The 24,328-nt window shown below is 58.5% G+C and overlaps 8 protein-coding genes and 1 non-coding gene across 9 annotated transcripts; 5 read left to right on the forward strand and 4 right to left on the reverse strand.

Annotated features, from left to right (window-relative positions):
• Window positions 1-284: 284 nt before the first annotated feature.
• Window positions 285-1,152, forward strand: EHS24_003340 (uncharacterized protein; the record flags this gene model as incomplete). Its single annotated transcript, XM_028619031.1, has 3 exons — window positions 285-551; window positions 595-838; window positions 944-1,152. 3 exons carry the CDS (start codon window positions 285-287, stop codon window positions 1,150-1,152), a joined length of 720 nt encoding a protein of 239 aa, XP_028472527.1.
• A 212-nt stretch (window positions 1,153-1,364) lies between these two features.
• On the reverse strand, window positions 1,365-2,391 carry EHS24_003341 (uncharacterized protein; the record flags this gene model as incomplete). Its single annotated transcript, XM_028619032.1, has 3 exons — window positions 1,365-1,566; window positions 1,617-2,084; window positions 2,147-2,391. 3 exons carry the CDS (start codon window positions 2,389-2,391, stop codon window positions 1,365-1,367), a joined length of 915 nt encoding a protein of 304 aa, XP_028472528.1.
• Window positions 2,392-2,825: 434 nt separating this feature from the next.
• Window positions 2,826-3,554, reverse strand: EHS24_003342 (uncharacterized protein; the record flags this gene model as incomplete). Its single annotated transcript, XM_028619033.1, has 4 exons — window positions 2,826-2,883; window positions 2,945-3,036; window positions 3,100-3,256; window positions 3,346-3,554. The coding sequence occupies 4 exons, from the start codon at window positions 3,552-3,554 to the stop codon at window positions 2,826-2,828; spliced, it is 516 nt and encodes a 171-aa protein (XP_028472529.1).
• A 1,274-nt stretch (window positions 3,555-4,828) lies between these two features.
• Window positions 4,829-4,931, forward strand: EHS24_003343. The gene has a single exon. It is a non-coding gene; the product is annotated as a tRNA-Met (tRNA).
• Window positions 4,932-5,449: 518 nt separating this feature from the next.
• ERG8 (phosphomevalonate kinase) lies at window positions 5,450-7,214 on the forward strand (the record flags this gene model as incomplete). Its single annotated transcript, XM_028619034.1, has 5 exons — window positions 5,450-5,950; window positions 6,041-6,542; window positions 6,597-6,730; window positions 6,790-6,970; window positions 7,024-7,214. The coding sequence occupies 5 exons, from the start codon at window positions 5,450-5,452 to the stop codon at window positions 7,212-7,214; spliced, it is 1,509 nt and encodes a 502-aa protein (XP_028472530.1).
• A 918-nt stretch (window positions 7,215-8,132) lies between these two features.
• On the forward strand, window positions 8,133-10,326 carry EHS24_003345 (uncharacterized protein; the record flags this gene model as incomplete). The annotated part of the gene is made up of 8 exons (XM_028619035.1): window positions 8,133-8,242; window positions 8,430-8,609; window positions 8,669-8,796; window positions 8,863-9,288; window positions 9,369-9,722; window positions 9,781-9,820; window positions 9,884-9,983; window positions 10,054-10,326. The coding sequence occupies 8 exons, from the start codon at window positions 8,133-8,135 to the stop codon at window positions 10,324-10,326; spliced, it is 1,611 nt and encodes a 536-aa protein (XP_028472531.1).
• A 3,569-nt stretch (window positions 10,327-13,895) lies between these two features.
• On the forward strand, window positions 13,896-15,882 carry EHS24_003346 (uncharacterized protein; the record flags this gene model as incomplete). Its single annotated transcript, XM_028619036.1, has 6 exons — window positions 13,896-14,035; window positions 14,226-14,420; window positions 14,499-15,046; window positions 15,106-15,562; window positions 15,618-15,669; window positions 15,724-15,882. 6 exons carry the CDS (start codon window positions 13,896-13,898, stop codon window positions 15,880-15,882), a joined length of 1,551 nt encoding a protein of 516 aa, XP_028472532.1.
• A 1,699-nt stretch (window positions 15,883-17,581) lies between these two features.
• On the reverse strand, window positions 17,582-17,977 carry EHS24_003347 (uncharacterized protein; the record flags this gene model as incomplete). The annotated part of the gene is made up of 1 exon (XM_028619037.1): window positions 17,582-17,977. The coding sequence occupies one exon, from the start codon at window positions 17,975-17,977 to the stop codon at window positions 17,582-17,584; it is 396 nt and encodes a 131-aa protein (XP_028472533.1).
• A 2,656-nt stretch (window positions 17,978-20,633) lies between these two features.
• Window positions 20,634-22,289, reverse strand: EHS24_003348 (uncharacterized protein; the record flags this gene model as incomplete). The annotated part of the gene is made up of 5 exons (XM_028619038.1): window positions 20,634-21,016; window positions 21,064-21,276; window positions 21,333-21,487; window positions 21,535-22,026; window positions 22,204-22,289. The coding sequence occupies 5 exons, from the start codon at window positions 22,287-22,289 to the stop codon at window positions 20,634-20,636; spliced, it is 1,329 nt and encodes a 442-aa protein (XP_028472534.1).
• Between the last annotated feature and the right edge of the window lie 2,039 nt (window positions 22,290-24,328).

The following is a 24,328-nucleotide window of genomic DNA, read 5'->3' on the forward strand; positions in this document are numbered from 1 at the left end:
ATTGCCCCGCGGCTCCGCCGCAACACTGACGTAATGGGCTTCTCGTTACGAGACCACCCAGCGGCCAGCGCAGCACTCTACCTGCATGAATGCTGGAAGATCCAGCTCACTTTGCTTCGCGTTGCGCATCTTCCGCACTCATCTCTCGAAGCAAACAGTTGACAGTCGCTGCGTCCAAGCGTTTCACGCTTCCGAACTGAGCTCACCGGCCCATCCCACCCCCTCCTCCTAGTCCCGGCCCACCTCGTCTTCCGTTTCCAACTCAAGTACAGCGCCGAGTCACAATGGCCACTACCAACGACTCCGCTCACCCTAACCCTGTGACCGCGCCGCAGGCGACGATCGACCTCTTGAAGCGCCTCCATGTCCAGTCCGAGGAACAGGAAGCCAACATTCGGTTGCCTGACAAGAACATCGGGTTCGGCACCAACGAGGTCACGGTGGGCGACTTCAAGACGATCATGTCGGACAAGTTCATCGCCCTCGACGAGGACAAGTGCCAGTTCATGTACCAGCTCATCCGGGCCACTGGCGCCAAGAACATTGTCGAGGTGGGCTCAAAATGTCGTGACCTGTGGTGACTGACACGGTCAGGCTGGCACGTCGTTTGGCGTGTCGACCATCTACCTTGCCCTTGCGGCCAACGCGAACGCGGCAGATGTCGGCGGCAAAGCGATCGTCATTGGCACAGAGCACGAGCCGGAGAAGGCCGAGCGCGCCAAGCGGTACTGGGCTGAGGCTGGTGCGGGTGTCTCAGAGGCCATCGACCTGCGCGTCGGTGACCTGCAGGAGACGCTCAAGACCAACCTGCCCACTGTGGACTTTCTCTTGCTTGACAGTATGTTCCAATTCAGGGGATGCCCCGAGGTCCATGGCTGATGTGACTGCCCTTTTGCTACGCCTTCTGATGCTAATCTTGCACCACACCCTCTCTCGCCCTCAGTTTGGACCCCTATGGCTCTCCCTGCCCTCAAGCTTTGCCAGCCTCACATGCGGCCCGGAGCCGTCATCCTCGCCGACAACCCCATCCGCAGCGCCGAGGGATACCAGGAGCTCTGGGCATACATTCGCGCTCCAGGCAGTGGATTCCAAAGCCTTTGCGTGCCGTACTCGCACGGCCTCGAGATGATTGTCTACTACCCGCCCAAGTAACGTGCCTCCCGACGCCAGTTTCCCACATCCCACACCCAAACGGAAACGGAAACGATCCATGTTGGCAGGTTCTAAAGATACAGAATGATGAATGCAGTAGTGTTCTATAAAGCAACAATGGTAAAACGTCTCTCACTGGCACTTGATGGATCGTCCACAGGGCAAGCTCGCTGAGCTCCAACCGGCAGATAGCCTCCCCCTCCTCTAGATCACTAGTCGGCGATGTAATCGTCCGGCTCGGGGCCAAAGTAGCACCGGCCGTTCCTCCAGCATCCTTCGATCATGTACGACGGCACTCGTGGCGAGACGCCGCCTTCCTTCTTGCGAATGTCCTTGTACTCTGTCTCATAATCGTAATAAAGCATGGCTCGGACCTTTCGCCGCAACGACTGGGTCGAGTAGTCTGGTGGCACGCTGGCTGTGTCAGCTGCTGCAAGCCCACGAGGGCCAACGTCGCAACTCACTATGGCTGGATCGGGTTCTTGAGCGCCTTGACAAGCGCATTGGCCAGGCCCTCCTTGTCACCTAGCGTGTACGAGTAGACGTATGGCTCGGGGAGTGCGCTGATGGGACCATGCTGCCAGTGTGTCCCCGCGTATGCGATCCACTGCTTCGGGTCTGGTTTGGGCAGGTCGGAACGGATAAACGGCATGACGACGGGGATGCCACGGCATAGTGCCAGGAAGGGGGTCGGGCTGATCATGGGCATGCTCATGCCCAGCATGACGCCCACGCCACTGAGGACCATGTTGAACTTTTCACGTTCCATCTGCCCGAGGTTTGTGAACGCTGGCGGCATGATGGCGTTGGGTGCAAACTGCACCGTTTCCGGGTTGAGCGTCGCCACCAGCTCACTTGCAAAGCCCTCCTCGTACAGGTCGTCGAGGAGACGGTCCCAGTCCCACTGTTCTGGGATGTAGCCATGTTCCTCGCTATAGGCCACTTGTGTTCTGTCAGCCTCCCGTAGAATGCCATTCGGGCAGAAGCAACATACTCAATGTCTTGCCCAGGACCAGCACGTCCTTTGTGCGTTCGTCCTGGGGTATGATGGGCGTCTTCTTGCACTCTTCCTCCATGGAAATGGGGACCCATGTGTGGCCTGGGTACGGAAACGGCCTGCACCACGTTAGCACCTCTACACGCCAATGGTTTGACCTCCTGACCACCACTCCCGCCCTCTGCCCGCTCGACTGCGGTCGACTGCGGATGAGATGGCTCTCTACTCACGTTATGGACCATCGCTGGCCGAGGGGGTTGAATGACCACACCTCATCGCCTCCCCTGTACGGCACACTCCAGTCAAATACCGCGTGACCGCCTGGGCGCGGCGCATTCGTCGGCCGTGAACCCCACTTGAGAAAACGGCCGTCAGCAACATTGTTCATCCCGCGGCAAAAAAAGGAATCGAGATCTCGGACATCTCGGTTCATGTGACTCATGAACCGACGTACTCCACGGGTCCACGGCCCTCCCTCCACAACTCACCCATGTCGTGCAGAACAGCCGCCACAGTGGGATGGTGCCTAGGGCTCTGGACGGGATGGCATTCAGGTGGTGCCGCAGAGTCGTGTTTTCGGCAGGGCGGTAGTCTGCTGGGGCAATGCAGTGCGGGTTGGAGATGCACTCTACAATGTTGTTCTCGTTCATCCACACCATGTGACTTTGTCCGTCAGTCAGGGGGCATTGGGGGTTTGGGCAATGGGCACGAGAGGGACAGAGTAATGTACAATGCTGTCGTACACAGGACCCGCAGACCCGCAGACTCGTAGACTCGCCGACTCGCCAGACTCACATCGACTCGCTCAACGCATTGGCCAGGTGGATCATGCGTGCCGAGTGGTAGTCGTCCAGGACGATGAATCCCTGCTCCTCAACTGCATGCACCTTTTTGTCGGTCCGTGTCAGCCCAGTGGAGGTCGACGGTACTTTGGGGTTTCGGGTACTCACGACATCGTTCATCCACACCTCTTCCCCAGCAGTGGATCCTAGCAGACCCGTGTGTGTAAACCACCATGTGCTGACAATGAGTTTGCGGGGTGGCCCACGCCCTGAACAGAGCGTCTCATTGAACAACTGGAGCTTGTCGAGCAGATACGCCTCGTAGCTGGGAATGAATTGTTTCAGCCACTGGCCAACTGGTCGCTGGCATAGTGTTTGTTGTCTCGCCACTTTTAACACTTTGCCGCCACTCACTCGTATTTGGGATCCTTGAGGAAGGCCTCCAGCTGGCGGTACTGTTTGGCCCGCACACACTCGGCGGCGTCTTGCGAGGCCGGAGCGTATGGGTCCCAGTAGGTACATGTCTGCTGTGCGACGTGGTGGAGGGTATGGACCAGAGCTGCGAGCAGCAGGGCGCTGGCGAGGATGATGCTAGCGGTGCGCCGCACGATACGTCCGGTCATAGGAACATGCGAGGAGGTGGCGTCAAGGAAGATGGTCAAGAGGAGGCTGTGTAGTGTCTGTGCACGAAGACGTCTCTGTTTGACCAGTTACACACCCCGCCTTCCACCTCACAACATCACCGAGGACTGCGAGGTTCCCAGCGGCCCAGGTCTATGCCCCGTGCCCGTCGTGACTGAGAGTATGCAGTCTCCATGACGACTGTTGCTTTTCGTTTCGGACCTGTTTCGGTCTCTGGCGGGCTGCTGAGCCCACACCATGTCGGTTGCCACCGCGTACTGGTGTGGGGGTAATGAGACGATCGCAGGCTATTAGGGATGCATCCGATATGTCATACGAGTCTCGTATTGTCGATCTGCATGGCAGCGAGGTCGCGGCTGCCAAGCGAATGCATGGTCTGTTGATGTGCGACGACCACTTCGCACATGCGGGTCGCTCCGCGGTTGTTCACAAGGGGGCCCGGCAGCTCGACCGCTTGGCCCGCGGCCCGCGGTGTATTTAACCCTGCAAAACGGTATGCCGGGCAGTACTTTAGGTTAGGCGGGGAGCCGGCACTGAAGGTACCATGGTGATTTGGTGCTGTCTTTGGGGGACCAGTGACACAGGTGCAGCGCTGGACGGGAGAGCAAAGACAAGCCGAGTCTGCTGCACCAGGAGTTAGCCGCCATGCAGCAGAGACGGCCTCCTCTGGCACATGGGCAGAGGAAAGTGTTTGTGGCGAGCGAGCGGTGATGCAGAGGCCATTGATGACCTAGTTTCAAGGGAGCAAGGGGGAAGATAATACATAATACAAAAGGACGAGGGAACAAGACAAGAAGAAAGACATACGAGAGAAACAGATACCTGAGACGGATCGTTTCATCAGGTCGTTTCGTCTGGGCACATTGGGATCGGCGGGACGCTCGCTGCTACCGACATGATGGATACGGTGCGGCAGTACGTCATTTACCACGCCTTACCAGTTCTGTCCACATGTCAACGAGGCCAAGACACAGAGTGTGGCAATATATAGCTCGCTCCCAAATGCAGCTGTTGACGCAGCGATGGCCAGCAGAGACAGAGAACAACAGCCTCACACCCTCACGCCATTGGCCGTGGACCTGACCTCGACCCTTCCCTGGCCACTGACCCTTTCCACCATTTCCTGTCGACCACCTCCTGTCTAGATGGAATCGACTGAACAAGGAGAGCAGTGAATACCATCTACGTCAAGCACAGCACCTCTGAGGTGACACAGAACAGGACATAGCAGTGTCAGAGCGCACCCGTATGTGTGGCTTCTATCGTCTAGATGGTTAGGACGTAGGTCTCATAGGTACAACTGTGAGCTCGAATTACGAGTAGATCCTGCAACCAGAGTTCGAGTCTCTGTGGAGGCACACCTTTTGCTACAAGGTACAAGCAGATGTACAGGAAGTGACTCGAGGAGGTGAGGTAGACAGAGCGGGCAGGCGACGGCGGAGGGGAGAGTGATTATGGGGTTCGGAGAGCACTTATCCTTTTTTGGCTATCTAGGTTGCATTGGATAAGGGCATATGCCGTATAACGACAACCTTTCAACTGTCCAGGCGCGTCCATGCATCCCCAAGTTGCCCCTACGATGGCAAGAGACGCACAAGTGATGGTGAAAGTGCCACTGCTCCTCCAACGACCTCCACCGGAACCAAACGCCCCACGCGCGTGGTCCGTGCCTGGGTGTCGCGGATCGTGTCATAGATCTCATAGATCTCATACATGTCAGAGCGATCAGTCAGTTGACATCTCGTGTCGTTGCTCACATCCCACCCACCATCCATTTAGCCCTCCCGCTCGCTCGTCTTCGGCTCACACACATACCGAGCGTCCACAGAGAGGTCACAGAGGGACACAAGCACGTATAATAAATCAGCTCCCCAACATGTCGCAGCGCCAAACGATCGTCTCTGCGCCAGGCAAGGTCCTCCTCGCAGGTGGCTACCTCGTCCTCGACCGCGCCTACACGGGTCTGGTGGTCGCTACCAGCTCGCGTTTCTACGCCTCGGTGAGCGACGTGCCCGCCGGGGCCGCCTCGGTCCCTACCTCGTCGTTCCCCAGCGCCTCCACGTCTGTCGCAGCCACTCCAGCCGGTAGCGGGCGCGCAACTCCCCAACGTGTCAAGAGCGCTCGTGTCTCGGTGACGGCTGGACAGTTCCCCAAGGACGCTAGCACATGGGCGTATGATGTGGTGTTTGCTGGCGAGAACGCTCCCAAGCTTGTGCCGGCCCACGAAGCACGGAACAAGTTTGTCGAGGTCACTCTCAGCAATGTCCTCCTCTACGCCGGTGAGCGTCTGGGGCGCGATGGTCTGGCGCGCAAGCTCGGTGCTGGGCTCGACGTTGTGGTGCTTGCCAACAACGACTTTTATTCGCAGCGTGAACAGGTGAGTATGGAATGCAGATGGCGGGTACATGCGGGGTGAGGTCGAGGATGATGCTGATGCCGCCTTCCCTCTGCGTGTCGCTCCTCACAGCTCGCTGCCGCCAATCTTCCTCCCCGCCTCGAGTCGCTCGCCGCTCTCGAGCCCTTCTGCCCCCTCCCCCGTCCCATCGGCAACACCAACAAGACTGGTCTTGGAAGCTCCGCCGCGCTGGTCACTTCGCTTGTCGCTGCCCTCCTCCAACACCTGGGTCTCGCGGACGTTGCGTCCGCTGCCGACCGCGACGAGATCCACAGCCTTGCCCAGGCCGCCCACTGCCTCGCGCAGGGCAAGGTCGGCTCGGGCTTTGACGTCGCTTCTGCCGTCTACGGAACGCATGTGTACCGCCGCTTCTCGCCCTCTGTTCTCGAGCCCCTCTTCAACGGAACCGGCTCGGTCCTGTCGGTCGTTCGCAGTGACGCGTGGGACACTGAGCAGCGTCCCTTCCGCCTCCCCCGTGGCCTGCGCATGATGCTCGCCGACGTGGATGCTGGCACTGACACGCCGTCGTTCGTCGGCAAGGTGTTGGCATGGCGCAAAGACAAGCCTGAAGAAGGTGAGTGTGGTCAGAAGAAAGACCACTGTGAGAACATGTCGTTGACGGGACCAGCCAAGAAGCTGTGGGACAGAGTGGACGAGTCCAACCGCGAGCTCGAGGCTTGTCTGGCGGCATTGGTGGACGCAGAGAAGGAGCCCAGCTATGACCAGGTCATCGCGGAGGCAGCATCGCGTCCCATCACCGAGGTGAGTTGTAATTGAGAAACTTTGATTCCATTCACTGTCATGCTTACGACAATCACCAGCTCTCTGATGGCAAGGTCGAGGCGCTTCTGAAGAGGACGCGCGACGCGATCCTGCGTGTCAGGGCTGGAATGCAAGCCATGTCGTCTGCATCCGGCGTGGCCATTGAGCCCGTTGAGCAGACACGTCTGTTAGACACTTGCTCTGCATGTCCTGGCGTGCTCGGCGGCGGCGTTCCTGGAGGTAAGTTGATATGCGGCCGACCTCCCCCCCGTTGGCTCAGCTAACAAAGCCAGCTGGTGGCTACGATGCCGTGTGGGTCCTTGCCCTCGACGCCAAAGCGCCAGTGGCGTCTGTTGAGACCGTCTGGGGTGGCTGGAGTGAGATGTCTGTGTGCCCATTGTCCGCTCGCCAGAGTGACGGCGGTTTGCAGCTCGAAATGTCCCAGGCCGTTCCGGGCCTCGCCGCGCGACTGTCGCCAGCTTAGGTTGACGACGTTGTTTGCATTTGCGACACCACTGCCGCACTGTAGGAGACACGTGTATGACGGTGGGAGACGTGGAGACAGCGGAAAGGTCGACAAGACCAGAGTATTTCTGTCCCAACGTCTGCCGGCAGCGGGCCACTGCCCGCTGTGCATACCCGTCGGGCTTTCGTCTGCTTTCTAATTGTAGGATGTGCCCCGGTATGTCCGGGGATAATGATGCAAACGCTGTATGGTGCATGTTGTCCGCAGAGGCCCAGAGCGTGAGTGGCCCGCGGGCATGTTGGTGCCTCACGCGTCGTAGCCCCTTTTCCGTTGCCGTACAACGAAGGTGCGGAGAGGGGTCCATGAGAACGACAGCAGCGATTTTGTTCTTAGTGTCCTCGTGTTGTTGCTTGACATGCACGTTTACGCAACACGGGTTTTACGGTTGATCTATGGCTTAGCGTAGCTAGCGTAGGCAGTTTCAAGCTGTGCGTGCCACATGGGCGCCCGCGACTGATGGATTCCAGCTGCGATTGTAGAGTCGTAGTACAACCATGGTAACTGGGTCCTCGGGGCCTGGAGACCCAGAGGGGTGGTGTACGTGGTGTGAAGCGGTAGCGAAGGAAACAAAACACACCACGCAGGCGCTTGCGCTGAGGTGCTGTAAACGGTATGCGTGGGAAACAAGAGGCAACATGAGCTTGGGGGCGGCATTTGAAAGAACAATCAGCAGAGCGCCAGAGACAGGTCTCAGCCCTCGAATGGCAACATTGACACCTGCCCTTCCTTGCTACTGCCCAACCCCGGCGCGTCCCGCGTTTCTCGGTGCATGCGCTTCTATTCTCATTCTGACAATCCTTCTCAACTGTCTTCCTCACATACACGCGTACACTTCTCCCTTTGTTGGCTGGCCACACTCGCCTTCCCGCCGTTATCATGAAGGACGAGGACTTTGACACCGCCCCCCTCCTGTCGGATCCCGAGTCAGGTGCACACCGTTCTCCTCGCGACCACCATGGCCGCTTCAGTCTTGCATCCTGTCGGTTGTGAGTTACCTTGTTTCCTCGCCGTATCACTTGTCCTCCAAAACGATTCGTTTCGTGTCGCCACTGGGCCCGCAGCAAGGTGCCCCAGATCGACGTCGACGAGGTCCGCCGCCACATTGCCCCCTATCCCCACCAGCCTCCCCCCCTTTCGCCGTGCGGTCATGATCACTTCCGACTGACAATGCAGCCCGACCCGTCGCATCCACCTGATTTTGTTGGGTGTCGCGCTGTTCGTACTCGGTTACCTTGCACACCCGCAGACTGCGGGCGCCGGTCAGACCATCAGGTACTGGACGAGCCCTCGTTTCCAACGTGCTGTTCGTATCCGGGTCTTCAACGAGCTGCTGCAGGAGCGCTATCCATCATCGTCAGTACAGTACATTCATCATTCATCAATTGTTTTTGCAGCTTGACTGATGAACTCAGTGACGAGGGGTCCCGGAACCACCGTCAGCACAATTTTGACAGCCTGGAGCGTCTTGCCCTGTGCACCAATGCTGGCACTTGCACCGAGAACGAGAAGACCATTATTGTGCTTGCTTCCGGTCACTTTGGTGAGCACTTGGAACCCCATACCCATACCTCCCCCCCCGGAGTTCTGAGTTCTGACCCCCTGTCAGGAAATGCACTTGCCGGTATGGTTTCGGGTGAGGACATCTGGGCCATCTCGACCCTGCACGCGTTCCAAGAGCTCAACATGACGACCCTCATCACCTTTGGGCACATGGAGACCTTGTTCATCTACCAGTCGCTGCCTGACCTGATCCCAGTCGTGATATGGGAGGGTGGCAACCTGCGGCGTTGTATCGCACGCAACAGTACCAACCACATTGAGATGGAGCAAAAGGATGAGGAGAGCGGCGCTTGGCAGCACGGCATCCAAGGTTGTATCCAGACCCCGCACTTCCCGTTGGGCGTCCCCATCTGGAAGAGCTTTGCATTCCACTTCTGGGATAACGCCGCATCCCCTCTAGGTCGCGAATGGACTCTGGCGCCTGAAGATTACGGAGCTATGGACCGCGACCACGAGGGCAACCATTATCTCGGTAAGTTTGGATCTAGGGCAATTGAAGATACTCCGTGGCAACGTTTTAGAATCTTGGCTGTGTGCTGACGTAGCAAACAGGATACTCGATCGAGCAGCGTTGCCTCAATGCGCCATACTTTAGCGAGCGCGAGCACCGGGCCATTGTGCTTGCCAAGAACCCCTCGTACTTTGAAAAGATTAGGAACAGGTTTTACCACCTCCTCAACGGCGCCAAAGAGCGTGTACCCGACGCAGCGGACCCGGCTGGCGTCATGACCCAGTTCAAGATCATCTCCACTGCCGGCCATGAAGTCACGCCCAACAACCCTGCGGCCGTGATTGACGAGCCTGGTGTCGAGGTCATTGGCCGCCAGCCCCAGGACCAGTGGATCCAGACTGTCGCCCGCTCCAAGGTTATGCTTGGTATTGGCGCCCCACCCCTGTCGCCTTCGCGTGAGTATCGTCGTGTCATTTATGGATTGAGCCAACAGTTTACTGACGCCTATCACAGCGTTTGATGCACTGTGTTGCGGTGTCCCCTTCATCAACCCGTAAGTTGCCATTTCGCCACGATCAACGGGGACCGCCAAGCACCCAATTGCTAACAGGCCCAGTATCTTGAAGTGGGACGAGTCGGATCCAACAAACCGTTTCAAATGGGTGACACAGGCCAACGGCCTAAAGTTTGTGGACCCTCCCTACGTCTACCACGTTGTGAGTTGTTTTCTACATGACGCCAAAAATGGCTATGGCTCTCCGGAGCAGTCGCTGACGATCGTTTCAGTTCCAGGAAGACGCGGACGGTCTGGCCAAGGCGATTGGGGACGCGGTGGCCAACCCGATCACACGCTATGTGCCGCCCAACATGCGCTCCGACGCCGTGCGCGACCGCCACCTCGATCTAGTCAAGGGTGACTGGCTCGCCGCGGCCAAAAAGTATGTCGGCGAGCACTTTGATGCCAACGATCCCGACACCACGTGGCTCTGTATGGACCCACCCAAGAACCGCAATACGTTCATGATGCCCGGCCACGAGGGCGAGGCCGGTGCCGCATAGGGAACCCAAACGGCCTGCCTCACCCCTTCCCTCTCCGCTTGGCCCGACGGACGTGTGTGAGACCTCGATTCGACAGAGGTCCGTCCGTCCGTCGGTGTGTCTGTGATATTTCGGTCTCTTGTTATCTTGTGACGATTTCAGTGTCTAGATGTGGCCGCGAGCGCATCATGATGCCCTCCCGCCATACAGCCAACCCATCTATACCCCACAATCTATCTGTCTGCAGTGTCTTGTACACGCGTGCCATCATATGTAACTGGTTTGCAAATAGCCCTCCGCCCTCACACTCTGCATGAGCGTGACCGAAACTGTACCTGTCCTCGTCCCGTACTGCATCACCCTGTTGCAGCCTGTTGCCGAATCCCTTGACAGGCCTACCGGGAGCCTGAAACGGAACCCAGTTAGGCAAAGGGTATGCCCATACATACCGAGAACGAGGATCTGGACATTAAGGAAATCGTGCCAGGCTACCTGCCAGGTTGGTGATGAAGATGAACGTGACAGAGGCAGGCGTTCACGAAGCCGAACACGTCTGGGCCTGGCTGGTTGGCTGGTTGGCATTGGAGGTCGGCTCGTCGGCTGGAGGCACCAGGATGTCTCGACGCCATCCCGTTGCACAGACACTTAGCTAGCGGTAACTGCATGCCAGATCCCGGAAGTGTGTCTGTGCTCTGGCGTGCGGGTGTCACCTTTGCCGGCCTTGTTCCAGAGATCCGGACGGCAGAGGCCAGATCCCGGATCACGATAAAAGGCAGATCAGAACAACTGGGTGGCAGCATGCGCGGATCGCGGACAGCAAAGGTCGAGGAGCAGCCACGGCGAAGGTGAGCTGTAACCTGGCTCTACCACGGCCGCCGGCTTCAACGTTGGACACAAGTTGGGTCGGCTGCGAGGGACGACCGCACGTACGCACGGTCGGCAGCCCCCGCAGTTCTCGCTGTGGCTAGACGTCAGGAGCTCTGGAGGGACCGAGCGGTCTGTGGCGGCACGCCTCGCACTGCACACGGTAACAACAGTGTGCGCCGCTGTGCGCCGCTGTGATGCAACAGGTCGGCTTGCGTAAGCCCACAATGTCCTCCTGTTCCTCACGATCATAAAGGACAGGCAGTACATGACCTGTACCCCTGTTCCCTGTTTCGTGCGGTCATGTTCGTCGTCATGGACAATGGAAGTTTCGCACCGGTGGCCGGTGGGCCGCTCGTCAAGGTTTACCCTCTCGCTCCGTTGGTCCATCGGAGTTGGATGTGGTGTCTGGCATATGGCACTTCCCACTTCCAGTAAATGGTGCTTATCCTCCACTGCTCGTGGCCCCCGAGGAAGACGGTCAACGTGGTGCCTCGGGTAGCGTTCGCGGGGGTGGCATCATCCCGCCGAGCTAAAGAGTTAGACGAGAGTCCAACGGAGTTGGCGAAAATTGCGGCCAGCTTGTCAAAGGGAGTTTAAGGGAGGTCCACTGTGACCATGGACGCTGGCACGGAATGTCGACGCCGAACAAACACGGTCTACAAGAGGAACATGTGCACCATGCACAACACAAATGAGTGGGGGCAGATTGTTACTGGGAATGGCCTTTCCCGGTGTCCAGACTTCGCATTCCAGTGCCCCAGCTGGTGTTGAAGCGTCGCAAGCCCCCTCCATCGACTGTTCAACAGTCCCACACACTTGAGCACGCCGTCTACATTGCGATGGGTACCCTGCTCAATCCGCCCCAGCCGGAGGGTGACGGTGAGCACCTCCCGCCCATCCTCGGTCCCCCTAACCTAGGACCTCGGAGGTGCATGCATATGGGGTCCTGTGCATCCCGGAGCCGGCAGGAGCCCTACAGGAACCTTCAGGCCGCAGGCTGGTGGCGAAGCAACAGTGACTACGCCAGCGGCGCCAGCTCATAAACATCGGCCACATCAGCCGCCCTTTACGCCTTCATTCCGGCCGCGTTAGGGTGGGGGATTCGGACGCCCACTCTCTGACTGCGCGCAGCCCGGCAACGCATACAAGCATATGCAGAGACGCTAGCAATGATGGTGTCTGTGTCAGGTGTGCCATTGCAAACCCCAAGAGGGTTTAGACGACGACCCATCCATTAGGGCCACACCAGAACAGCCTTAGAGCTTGTAGGGCATGCGACGGTGGCCGCGGCCCTCGGGCCAACGCCCCACGATGGGCCCGGCCAGGAAAGGACCACACACCCTGCAGTTTGTGCATTTGGTTGGGTTGAATTGTAGCTTGCTAAATGTATGAATGTGATGGTTGGCGACGTTTGTTTACGCGAATGTGTGTTGCTGCGTCAGTACCCAGTCATGCCAGTCACCAGACACCAGTCACCAGTCACCAGACACCCGAGACTGACGGACCGCCACCGGGGGACGGGCACTGGAACTGGCAACACGCAGCCGTCGTCTTGGTAACCAGCTGTCCCCAATGGCACCGTTTGGCTGAACAGAACCGGCACAGCCGTGAGGTTCCGCAAGGTCGGGTGTGATGCCACTCCCACCCCAAGATCTGCGCGGTCGACAGGTCAGCGGTAGACGATGGGATCTGCACCTGAACCATCTCGTAAGCGTCTCCGGAACACTAAGAAGATTCCTCTGGCGGGCCGGCGGACGGTCGGAAGGACAAGCGCGCTGGCTCGTTAGAATTGAAGGAGCTTTACGGCGTGCGCGGCTGCTCCTCTCCTCCTCTCCTCCTGCCCCCGGGGTCCAAGCCGCTTGGCTGTTTGTGTCTGTCCTGGCTAGCAGCTTAGCAGCTTAGTGGACCAGTATCGACCAGACGACGGCACGTTGTTTTGTTCATACAGTATGTCGCTTAAGGAGCGCAAGAGGCTGGTTGCGGGATCCCAGCCGCACACCGTTTCCTGCAACGGTGTCGATCCGTTTGACGTGCATGTCATGTCCGTTTGTCTCGTGCAGTGGAAATGGCTGGGCGGGGGAAGCGCGGCACGCAGAGCGGGAGCGCAGAAGCAGAATGCGAGAAGCAAAAAAGCAGGCTCTCTCACCTAGGAACACTGAACCTTGTGCCGGAAAAGGTCCCAACGAGCAAAAGTGGAATTGTCTCTTCGTTTGAGAGTGACTCGCCGACGGATAGGCTTTGATGCACGTTTTGGGGGGCAGCTGTTGGGGCTAGATCCCAAACAGACACGACACGAGCATGTGTGCGTGCGTGCGTGCGTGCGTGGTGAGCTTGACAACAGCACAGCCGGCGTGTGAGATGCTTGTGAGACATGCCCGCGGAGAGTTTTGGCAAAGGGCGCTCAGGAGCCGAGGAGGGATCGAGAGGGATGAGCGACTGGGCGGCGGGAGCACCCACGACACCGTCACACAGACTGAAGACCGTATCTCTTGTGTTTCTTGCCGCCGTTCGCGTTTGGATTTCTCACTCCCTCCATCTCTCTCTCTTTCTCTCGTCGACACTCTTTCGCCCATTCCAGTCTCGCCTCGACCAGTGCACAAGGAGCGTGTGCCGGCACCTCAGCGACAAGCCCCCCCCCCCCCCCCCCGGACCTTCTCCTCCTCCCTGCCCCTTCCGACCTCCCTCTCCCCCTCGCGGTCGGCCCCACCGCACTATATCTAACCATGGGCATGGACTATGACTCGGAAACACCCCTCCTGGGATCACCACGGTTCAGTGACTTTGAGTCGCTGGGACTGCTAGGCTCTCCCATCGCCGGTCTCCCTCACAACCAACGTGTGGGTGTAAACTGGCGCCGTATGCGGTGAGTGTAGGTTTTGCTGCGATTGTCAGAGCACCAGGGTCAGCGCTCTAAGCCACCAAACGGCCGGCGTCCCCGTCCCCCGACCATGGGGGTAGAGGGTGCTTGATGGGCCTGACGGGCTACCTGGTGGCCTGGTGGAATACCCGGCACGTTCTTCTCCACCCACAAGCGCCAAGCTAACGCCCTGTAGTCCCTCTCTTCGCATGGTCGCCATCGGCACCATCTCGGTTGCCTTCTTCCTGTTCGGCTTCATCGTGCACGGCCCCGCCCTTCCGCGCGTCAGTGTCCGGTTGCATGTGCCATCGAACGCACCCCAAGCCAATGCGCACGATGCGGTGCGCGTGCGCGTGCTGCAGCAACTCATGAAAGAGAGGTATCCTGCCGGGTGAGTGTTACGGAACAACGGAGGCATGCGACCAAGAAATTGCTCCAGGGCATTTCAATGCTGACACCATTGTCTCAGGCCATGGACACATTCGCGTGCCGACAACTTCCCTGCTCTCGCAAAGCTTGCCGACTGTCTCGAAGCTGGGACATGCGATGAGAACGAGAAAAAGGTCGTCATCCTCACGAGCTACCACTTTGGCGGTGCCGAGTTGGGCGGAAACGGCGGCGAGGAGGTGTGGGCTCGGTCTACCATTTCGGCGCTGAGGCAACTCAACTACACCATTCTCTTCTGCTGGGGCCACATGGACACCCTCATGATCTACCAGCACATCCCCGACATGGTGCCCGTGGTCCTCTGGGAGCCTGGAGAGTTCCACCACTGCATGGAGCGCAACGACGAAAACTACCTCGAGATGGAGGGCTACGAGACCCAGTCGAGCGGCGCCTGGCAGACGGGCAAGAAGGGCTGTCTCCAAAGGGCCGACTTCCCCGAGGGCATTCCATACTGGAAGAGCTTCATGTTCAACTTCTGGATGCACCATGGCCACCCGCTCGGCGGCGGGTGGGTCATGGCTCCCGAAGACTATGCGTCGTTTACCGATTTCAAGGACCGTAGATACCTCGGTGAGTGCAGGCATTTCTATTTGCATACACCAAGTCAAGCTGACCCCTTACCCTTATAGGCTATTCGATTGAGGAACAGTGCACTCTGGCGCCAACATACCACTTGCGCGAGCACCGCGGTATGATCCTCGCCAAGGAGCTGCGGTACTTCGAAGAAGAGGAGAACAGCATGTTCGGTATCCTCGGAGCGGCCCGCGAGTCAGTGCCGCCCGTCGAGGTCCACGGCCATTTGGCCCACTTTGACCTCGTCTCCACTGCCGGTGACGAGAAGGGCGCCGCCATGCCCGAGGGCATCATCTCCACGGGCCGCATGCCACAGGAGGAGTGGCACCAGCTGCTCGCCCGCTCCAAAATGCTCGTCGGGATTGGCCACCCCGAGCTCTCGCCGTCGCCGTACGACGCGCTCTGTCTCGGCGTGCCATTCATCAACAGTGTCCGCGAATGGGATGAAAACGACCCTACCAACCGCGAAAAGTGGCAGACCCAGCAGGACGGCCTCAAGCTGTTCGACGAGCCGTTCGTCTACCACGTGTTCAAGCGCAACGAGACACAGCTTTCCGGCGCCCTGCAGCGCGCGGCTGCCCACCAGATCGACCGCTTCATTCGTGAGCTTTACCCTTGTTGTACGTACAGCTAACAACCCAGCTCCAAGGATGCGCATGAGCTCGGTGATGCAGCGCCACCGCGAGTGGATCGAAGAGGACTGGCTCGTCAAGGCCAAGGCGCTTGTCGCAGAACGTTACCAGGACCAGGAAGAGTACGCGCACCTCGCGATGGAGATGCCTCCCGTCGGGCGCTGGGGCTATACCGACCCAGCAGAGCACGAGGAGCTGTGAGACGAACGAGGATAGGAGTGTGTGGCCCAGTGCAGACGAGTGCCTGGGCGTATCCGAGGAAGAAGTGCATTTTTTGACCCGACTCGCAACAACGCGGCGTTCCCCCAATCCTACCTACATCTACTATCGACTCCCCCATCCCAGCCCCCGCCCATTTGCCTATAGACAAGAACCCAGGCGATCTCGAGGACAATGATTTCACGAAGCACATCCCACCCAAAACGATTTCTGTACCATACTTGTATTTCAGACAGCTCATGATGGATACTGCTCTTAGCACGCATAAAGCCACAGGCTGGGGTTTACAGATCTGGGGCCGGTAGTGTACGCAGTGTCAGGGCACATGTTGGCTGCTCATGAGCCTGAAACTGATGGTAGATCTGAGTGAGAGCGCCGCGCTGATCGCTGGATCGCTGACTAGGTGGGCATTTTAGATAAGATAAATTCTACCCCAGGCACACAAATGGACCGCAATCCAGCTCGCTGAGTCGCAGAGATCCATCCGGTCGACAAGGACATAAGAGACCTTGCCGTGCCACACGTCGCGTAGTCAACACGTCGAGTGTTGTTTCCGCCCTTTTTACCACGTCTCTGGCACCAGTCGCTCGGCACAAACCTTGGGGCCCAGTCGATTCGCACGAAACTGCAAAACCTAATCCAGGTGTGCTTTGCTATTTCCGTCCGGCCGTCCGCTCTCATCATGGCTTTTTCGCCGGCACACAATTGGAGTGTGCGTGTGTATATACACCAGTTGTGGCATCTGGGAGACCTTTTGCTGATATTCACAGCCCCAGTCCGTTCTGTAAACGACGGGACGAGTGGCGACCATATGGGACTGAGGACCTTTGCACGGCGCCGTTCCAGAACCACGGCCCGTCACGACGTGACTGACGACTCCCATTCCGCGCATATGGGTCGTTGCTTGCCTGCGTTGCCCACAGCCAGCCGTCGGCATCGGTACATATGGTGCTGCGCAGTATCCGGCCGGGTTCCTACCCACATGCATGGTTGTGTAGTTGACTGTGGCCTGTGGATGTGTGGGCGCACAGACGGGGGAACGGCTCGGTGCTGTGGCTTTTCTTCAGCGGCACAAATGCGAGCTCTTGCTTTCCGTGTACCCCAGGCGGGACACCGCTCAGGCCCTCCTCCTCCATCTCCTCGGGGCGACGCACACTCCATACACAGCGTCTGCTGCCCGGCATGGTGCGCACCACGCAGGCCCAGTTTGGCAGCACCTGAGCATTATTCACCCGCACAACACACAAACACTCGCGAGTGGGGGTGGTGGCGTCCGTCACTGCAATGCGTGGCGTCCGCCCCCTTGTCCACACCGCCGCCGTGTACCGTGTACTCGACGCGTCTGGTGGGCATGGCATGGCATGGGATGCGGGGATGCTGTTTCCCTGGCATGATACGTGTTGGGACTGGAGAATATCATTGTCTGCTAACATCCAGAGACCCTATACGGCCTATAACCCTGTACAATCAATTGTGTACACTCCAGTTCTCCTGTCTACGTCGGTCGGTCTGCCGGGGGTGTTGGTTTTCGTGTATGGGTGGGTGGCGGTGGGGGGGGACGCGTTTCGGAGCGCGTCGCCAATGTGTGCGGTCTTCGTCCCTGGTCTGGCTGCCCGTGTACTGCGCCTGGCCAGTCGTCTTGTGGTGTGGTACATATGTGTGGGGGGCGGCGGTACACCGCCTAGTCGATGGTGATGACGGGGGTGAGGTAGACATCGTAACTGCCCAGGGCGTTACCACACGACTCGAGGGGATTGCCGGGACAGGGGGTGGTGCAGTAGAGGAGGGCGGAGACAGAGTCCCCCGAGTTGAAATCCTGCGCACAAGAGCACACGCCACCGAGGAGACTGGAGCTGAGCATGGCAAAGTTGTAGTTCTTGTCACCACAGGTTGTGGAGCACGTCTCGGGGGTCATCAAGATCGACGCGCTCCCCTGTTGAGAGAAGGCGCTGGAGGGCTTGATGCACCCCAGCCAGTTTTCGTCGTGCCACAAGTCCCTCGAGACGACGACATCACCGGCAGGAGCGGCAGTTACGAGGCTGGCGGATGCGAGGGCGAGGAGGACAGCGGCGAGCATTGTGGCTAGAGAATGGATAGTCTTGGGAGGAAGAAGTGGTGCGGTGGGCGATGGTTCTCGCTCCCTGCTGTCTTATATGCAGAGTACTTTTTCCATTCATCAGCCGCTCCACCAATGTCCCCCGACGGCAGTAGGGGGAGCTCCTCGGCACTAAGGCTCGGCATCACCAGGAGCACTGCCCAGCATCATCGTCTCGGACAGATACCCGTCATTGTGATTTAACCTCCAAGACCCCTTACACACAAGGTACGCGTACGGCCCAGGCCAGAGTCCTTGTTGGCTGCTGGGATCCTGGGGACGTGCACGACCCGGCGCATCCTCAGCTGCATACGCCGGTGCAGAGCAGGAAATACACTTCCAGACAAACCGCGCGCAAGCTGCGGTGGACAAACAGCTCGGTGGTGTCATGCCAAAGGGTCGGTGGAAGCCATTTCTTCTAGGAAATAAATATCGATAAGGGAACCTTACGAGCGCCACACGCCACCGCAACCTCTCTCGTCAATTGTACACGATCCCGCATGTACCAGTATGCTTGTCAATAAGAGTGATTATGCATGGGCCGGGGGTAGAGGGAAGAAGTGAGGCTATGCTGTAATGAGTTGGACGTAGTGGTACAAGTGATTTGGCACTTGGCACAGGCTGACGTTATCCGCGTGAGGGTTCGGCGATCCTCTGAAATGCGACCAGAAGCAAAACCTCGCCCGCTAGCGTCGGCAGAAGAAGAGGCATGCTGCGCAACGGGAACCTTGACAACAGCGAGACTCGCCGCGAGGTGCTCAGCGGCATTACAGCCAGCGGGCGGCTCGGCCACTGGAGGATTGGGTCTCAATAGGCGCCACTTTCTCCGAGGTACCCGATCTGGCGGCGCTGTCGCTACCCTCCACTCGAATAGGCCAAGGGCAACCCCACCCTCGCTGTACTGGGCACTCGCTGTGAATGGCCGGGTTTGTCTCGGTAGCGCACTGCAGTCCAAGGAGAGACAGTTATCCCGTCGGTGCGGTGTTCAGTCAGTACCTGCGTCGGCCGATGGTCCACCCCCGAGTGGTCAGAGGAAGAGAAGGGCCACTCTACGCAAAACCTTCCGATGCCGTGTAGCAATTGCTCTAACAAGGCTGAGCCGCAGGGCCGTATCCTCGCCAGAAGGTGCAGGTCCAGCCGGGGTGTGGGCACCTGGTGGATGTGGACTACAAAGGCCAGAACAGTCATGTCCGACCTCTTTCCGTAACAGGATGGTCTAGACCAGTGGCCAGTGTTCTGAGACTGGTGGGTTACGAGTGTGTGCACGTCACTGTGTTCTTTCGCCGCCCGTGATTCCGGTCCGGCACATGAGCCTCGCCGTGGCGTAGAGAATGGTTTCGGAAGCTGGATACAAAAAAACAGTCTCGGCGATCGAATTCGAGTACGGAACGCGGCAGATTAACGTGTGGAAGAAGAGCTGGAGAGTGGCACGCAGTAGTGAACGCAGTTTCGCAAAAAGTGGCCTCGTGCGCTTAATGAGGGGTATGCACGGCTGGATTTAAAGAGGAGGAATGGACTTAAGACGTCTGTGGAACGAACAATGATCAGTACTGGACTCGGCAAAGCGTGATTTTAAATAAAATAAAATAAATAACGGATGCTTCGTTGTGAATACCTGCGTCTTGTGTGTCACTTCAAAGCATCTAAAACCAGGTAGTCATTGGTCCGTGGTTCTGGGCAGAAGGACTGCACGCCCAGCACTGGCATGCGAAGTACGAAAGCTGAACAACAGCGCAGAAAAAAGAAATTTCCACTGATAAAATATTATTTTCCGCGCCATATATTTTGTCAATACACCGTCAACTGCCCTCCCCATCTGTGTACTTTCTCGCCCCGCAAATGAATGGAACAGTGAATAACCAGTGTTCCGGTTATGGGCAAAGTCTGCCAAGACGGTCAGCAGAGAAAATGGCAAGCAACAGTGGAACCAACGTGTGAACAGCAACCTGCGTGTGGTAAAGACCTCTCACGAGGCCACTGCCGATGTTGAAAACTCTCGTGGGCCAGCCTCGATCCAGGATGCACATCCAATCATCCCTGGTGTCGTCATTGTGTCTCTTGCCTTGGGAGTGATAGAGCAGAATCCAGTCCGATTGCCTACGCGACGGTGGCCCACCCAACGACGAGTCCTCGACGACTACCCTGTATGAAACGCAGGCTTGAAGCAGTTGATGCAATTCGCCGCCTCCCGGTCCACACCGTGTTACATTTGGGACGCCCCCCCCCCCCCGCGTGGTACATATGGGATGACTTCCCACCGCCACCAGAAAGCATTGAGAGCAAGTGGCGTCGATCGCACGCGCTCCCACATGCCCACACACGTCCCAGCCACCCACGTTGGTGACAACATTCTTGTAACCACTGTCTGTGCCCAATGCCTCACCCAACCCCATTCTGCTCTAGTACACCGGTGACATAGCATGGCCCGTGTTGAACTCTAGGCTATCTATCTCCTGTACCCTGGCCCATGTATGTATGTGTGTGTGTTGTATATACAGCCGTGTATTGTAAAACTCTAGAGTCTTGGATACGCAACCACAAGACGGAAAGAAGCGATTCCCGGGGGGATGGGCGGGAACCACCAATGACGGACACTTGACGCATGGCATGGCATGTGTGTGTGTGTGCGTCACGTCGTCTAGCTGGACGACGCCTCCGAGAGGGTCGAGTCGACACCCGAGTCCTGCTCGGACATGACGCCGACCCTGACGGCCTGGCCGCGGTAGTTCTTGTAGAACGCGACGTCGGCCTCCTCCTCGATGAAGACGCACTGGCGGTGCGACTTCCAGAGCGAGACGAGCATGTTCTCCTCGGAGCGCTGGTAGTGCTGGCCGAGGAACGTCTTGAGCGCCGCAGTGGCCTCCCAGGCGTGGTAGTGGGGGATCTTGGAGCAGATGTGGTGCGAGACGTGGGTCTCGCACAGGCCGTGGACGAGGTAGGTGCCGATGGGGCCAAGGAAGGTACGGTCAATGGTGCAGAGGGCGCCGCGGGGGAAGGTCCAGAGCTTGTCCGTGTAGTGGGCTGGCGCGTCAGCAAGCGTGCCACCTTGCTGTGTGCATTGTACTCACGGATGGTGGGGTCGGTGTGCTGCAGGTAGGTAATAAGCACAATCCAGTTGTTGACCCAGAGGTAGGGGATGCCGTAGTAGAGCATCATCTCGGTGAACGAGCGAGCGTACGACCAGTAAGCGCAGGCGGAGAGGACGAGGATAATGCCGAGGTCCGACCAGAGGATCTGCCACTTGTGGGTGGAGCGGAAGATGTGCGACGAAGGGGTAAAGTCTGGATCGGGGGATCAGCACAGAACGTACGATGCTTCTCGTGCATGTGGTACTCACGGTTGACCCAGCCGGGGTAGCGGTTCTTCTGGCCGGCGGCGTTCATGATGAGGTAGAGGGGGAAGCCGGCGAGCTGGTACATGGCGACCCAGAAGATGGCCAGGGGGACGTGGTCGAGAGCCTCGGCGAGGGCGGACTGGGACTCCTCGGAAACGCTGCGATGGGGTTAGTAACGGATCGAAGAACTGTAGCTGCTACTCACTTGAGACCGGCAATCTCGGCATCGTCCTTGGCGGCAGGGAGGTTCCGCTCCTTGCGGTTACGGGGAACGAAGACTTCGTCGCGGGTGAGCGAACCGGTCGCGGCGTGGTGACGCGAGTGCGAGATGCGCCAGGCGTGGTAGGGAACGAGGAGGCACGAGTGGACGACCCAGCCGATGGTGTTGTTGATGGTCTTGGACGACGAGTAGGCCTGGTGACCGCACTCGTGGCCAACAACCCAGAGACCAGTACCCCAGAAACCAGTCCACAGAGTGTAGAGGAACCAGAGAGTGACACGGGCCACCTTGGTCTGGGTCTCGGGGAGGTCGGCCCAGGCAAGGACGTCCTCGATGCGGGTAGCGCAGTACACGAGGACGGCGACAGCGGCAAGGTCCTGGACGAGGTAGTAGGTCGAACGGAGGGCCGAGCGCTCAAAGCAGTGGGCCGGGATGGCGTCCAAGAGCTGCTTGTTCGTGAAGCTGGGGACCACGAACCTGGGAGCTGGTCAGCCACTGCTTGCACTGCGGCGGTCTGTACTGGTGTCCATGGGACCCGTAGTGGATCATTTGGAGCTCCAGAGCTTCATCACACAGCGTCCACCGGCAGCAAGAAGTATTGCCACGTCGGGGTGGGCGGTAGGAACAACAGCGGGCCGGGAAATTTCTACTCACTTGGCCGACTCGGGGACCTCATCGAGGTCGACCTTGAGCTTGGTGGCCGCGTTGGACTTGACCTCGCGTTGACGGAGAGACGACATGGTGTATGGGAGGTTGGACAAATCGCCAGCACCGCAAATCTTGGAGATTATCAATGCCCAGGCTCCAGCACGGTTGCGGTCCCCCAGCCGTGTACCCCCGGCATGCTACGGTGCGCTGCCAAGGCGTGCCCGTCGGCTGGCTGGCAGAGTGCTGAAAACGCAGGGGGGGTGGTTCAATCAGGCGTCGCGCGTTACGCCCACCTGGGTGTGCTGGCTGGCCAGTCGCTCGCCGCTCGATGCGTCCGTTCCCCCCACTAGCCCCACTTGCGCTGGGGAAGACGGAGACGGAGAGGCCTCTCGGGTGCGTGGACGCTGCCAGCGCTGGCTGGGCACACACGATTTGGGGTTGGAACGGGCTCACACCTGAGGTTGGAAAACCTGAACGCTGAATTTTGTGTGCGTGTTGCGCGCGTTCGATGTCCATGTCCCGTCTGCTTGGGAACCATGCCCTGACCCACAGCTCGCTGCACAGCGCCAGCCCACCCCCACCCACCGCCAGTCCATCCCCCTGCGCGCGCGCAGGCCGGTCAGTCCCCGCCAAACCCCTGGATAACGGGGGCTATATCGCGCAACAGGCTCACTTATCGAACGTGTCTCTCTGGTCTCTCCATGCCTCCGTCGCGTAACACCCGTGTTCAGCCGGTGACCATTCCCCGCCAGAGCAACCAAAGATTTGCCCAGGGCGTAGGCAGTGGACATGGGAGTCTCAATGACACGTACTGTGCGTGCTGTACAAGGGCATCTTGATATGCACGTCAGCTACAAAAGACACAATGGTACAGTGGACCTGGGTCACACCAAAAAATAATTTAAGAGTTTGAGATTCCGCAAAATCTGTTTCCACCGGCGTGCCTGGATACGACAAGCAATCGACGATCCCAAGCGGGCAAGCGGGTGCCGTGGTGTAACCGACGGTGGCAAGTTCACAAGCGACCGTTAATGGACATGGACAAGGTTCGCTTGCTTGCAAAAGCAAGGTGTACCGGGTGTGCTAAGGCAGGACCAGGACAGTCGCCGGAGGTGAGACCTATGTTGCACGTACGCGTGTCTGCGTGCACCCCGCGCGGGGCTCAATATGCATGGCCCGCAGAGCGCCATACTAAGTCTTGGCTTTAGAGCGCCACGACGGCAACTCTGCCCTGTCTACCTGTCTAACGACCAGACCGTCGGGCTTGAAACGCCAAGCGCATGCGCGATAGCGATGGCGCCTGGCAAGAAAGATGCCACACGCGTTACATGGGCCGTCATCATCCAAAGCCACAACGGCGTCATAGATCTCATGAACGTTGCTGCGGGACAATTGTGTTGTGTTTGACGGAGCGACCTCTGGTTGGTATTGGCCCTACCCCAACCAAAGCAGCAATTGCAGGCTATGCACATGTACAGAAGATGAGAAGAGGTGTGATGCTATATGAGGACTTCGAGTCGCATCTGGCTGCTAACTTGTTGACGGTGGTTTAGCGGTGGTTTGGCGGTACGAGCATCACGAAACCGTCTGCCACTGCCACGCCATATCCTCTTCCACTGGAGGGCACGGCTTGCCGGCTGCAGTACTACAGACTACAGTGCCTCTACGGGTGGCGGCTCTTTATTAGCAGATGTGCTCACATGCTCATAGCAACGTCGCGGTCACCGCCGCCACACCTAGCGCACTGCGTCACCAGGCAGCTGGACGCCACTCTAGTGCATCCATGTATGCTTCTTCCCTCGTACCAGCGTGTCAGTGGTAGTGTCGGCCAACAGCGCAACGCAGCTCTACCATAACCACAGTGGACCACAGCATGTACTCCCTAACATCACACCATAAGCGGCGACAATGGGTCTTCATTCTTGACAAAACGCCAAGCTGGGACACAGCGCCACAGCTGGACGCCGCGAGAAACGCATAGACAGCCCAATCCCTCGCATAGACGCTCGAGGAGAAGGCCCATAGTGTGAATTGGCAGACCGACGGCATTTGCCACATGTTGCAATTGCCGAAACTCCAACTATCGAAATTATCGGGTTCGGCTTTAAGATCACGTGATGGGTTCGCCGGA

Source organism: Apiotrichum porosum (assembly GCF_003942205.1).
Source record: "Apiotrichum porosum strain DSM 27194 chromosome Unknown scaffold_16, whole genome shotgun sequence".
In the NCBI taxonomy this organism is placed as follows: domain Eukaryota; kingdom Fungi; phylum Basidiomycota; class Tremellomycetes; order Trichosporonales; family Trichosporonaceae; genus Apiotrichum; species Apiotrichum porosum.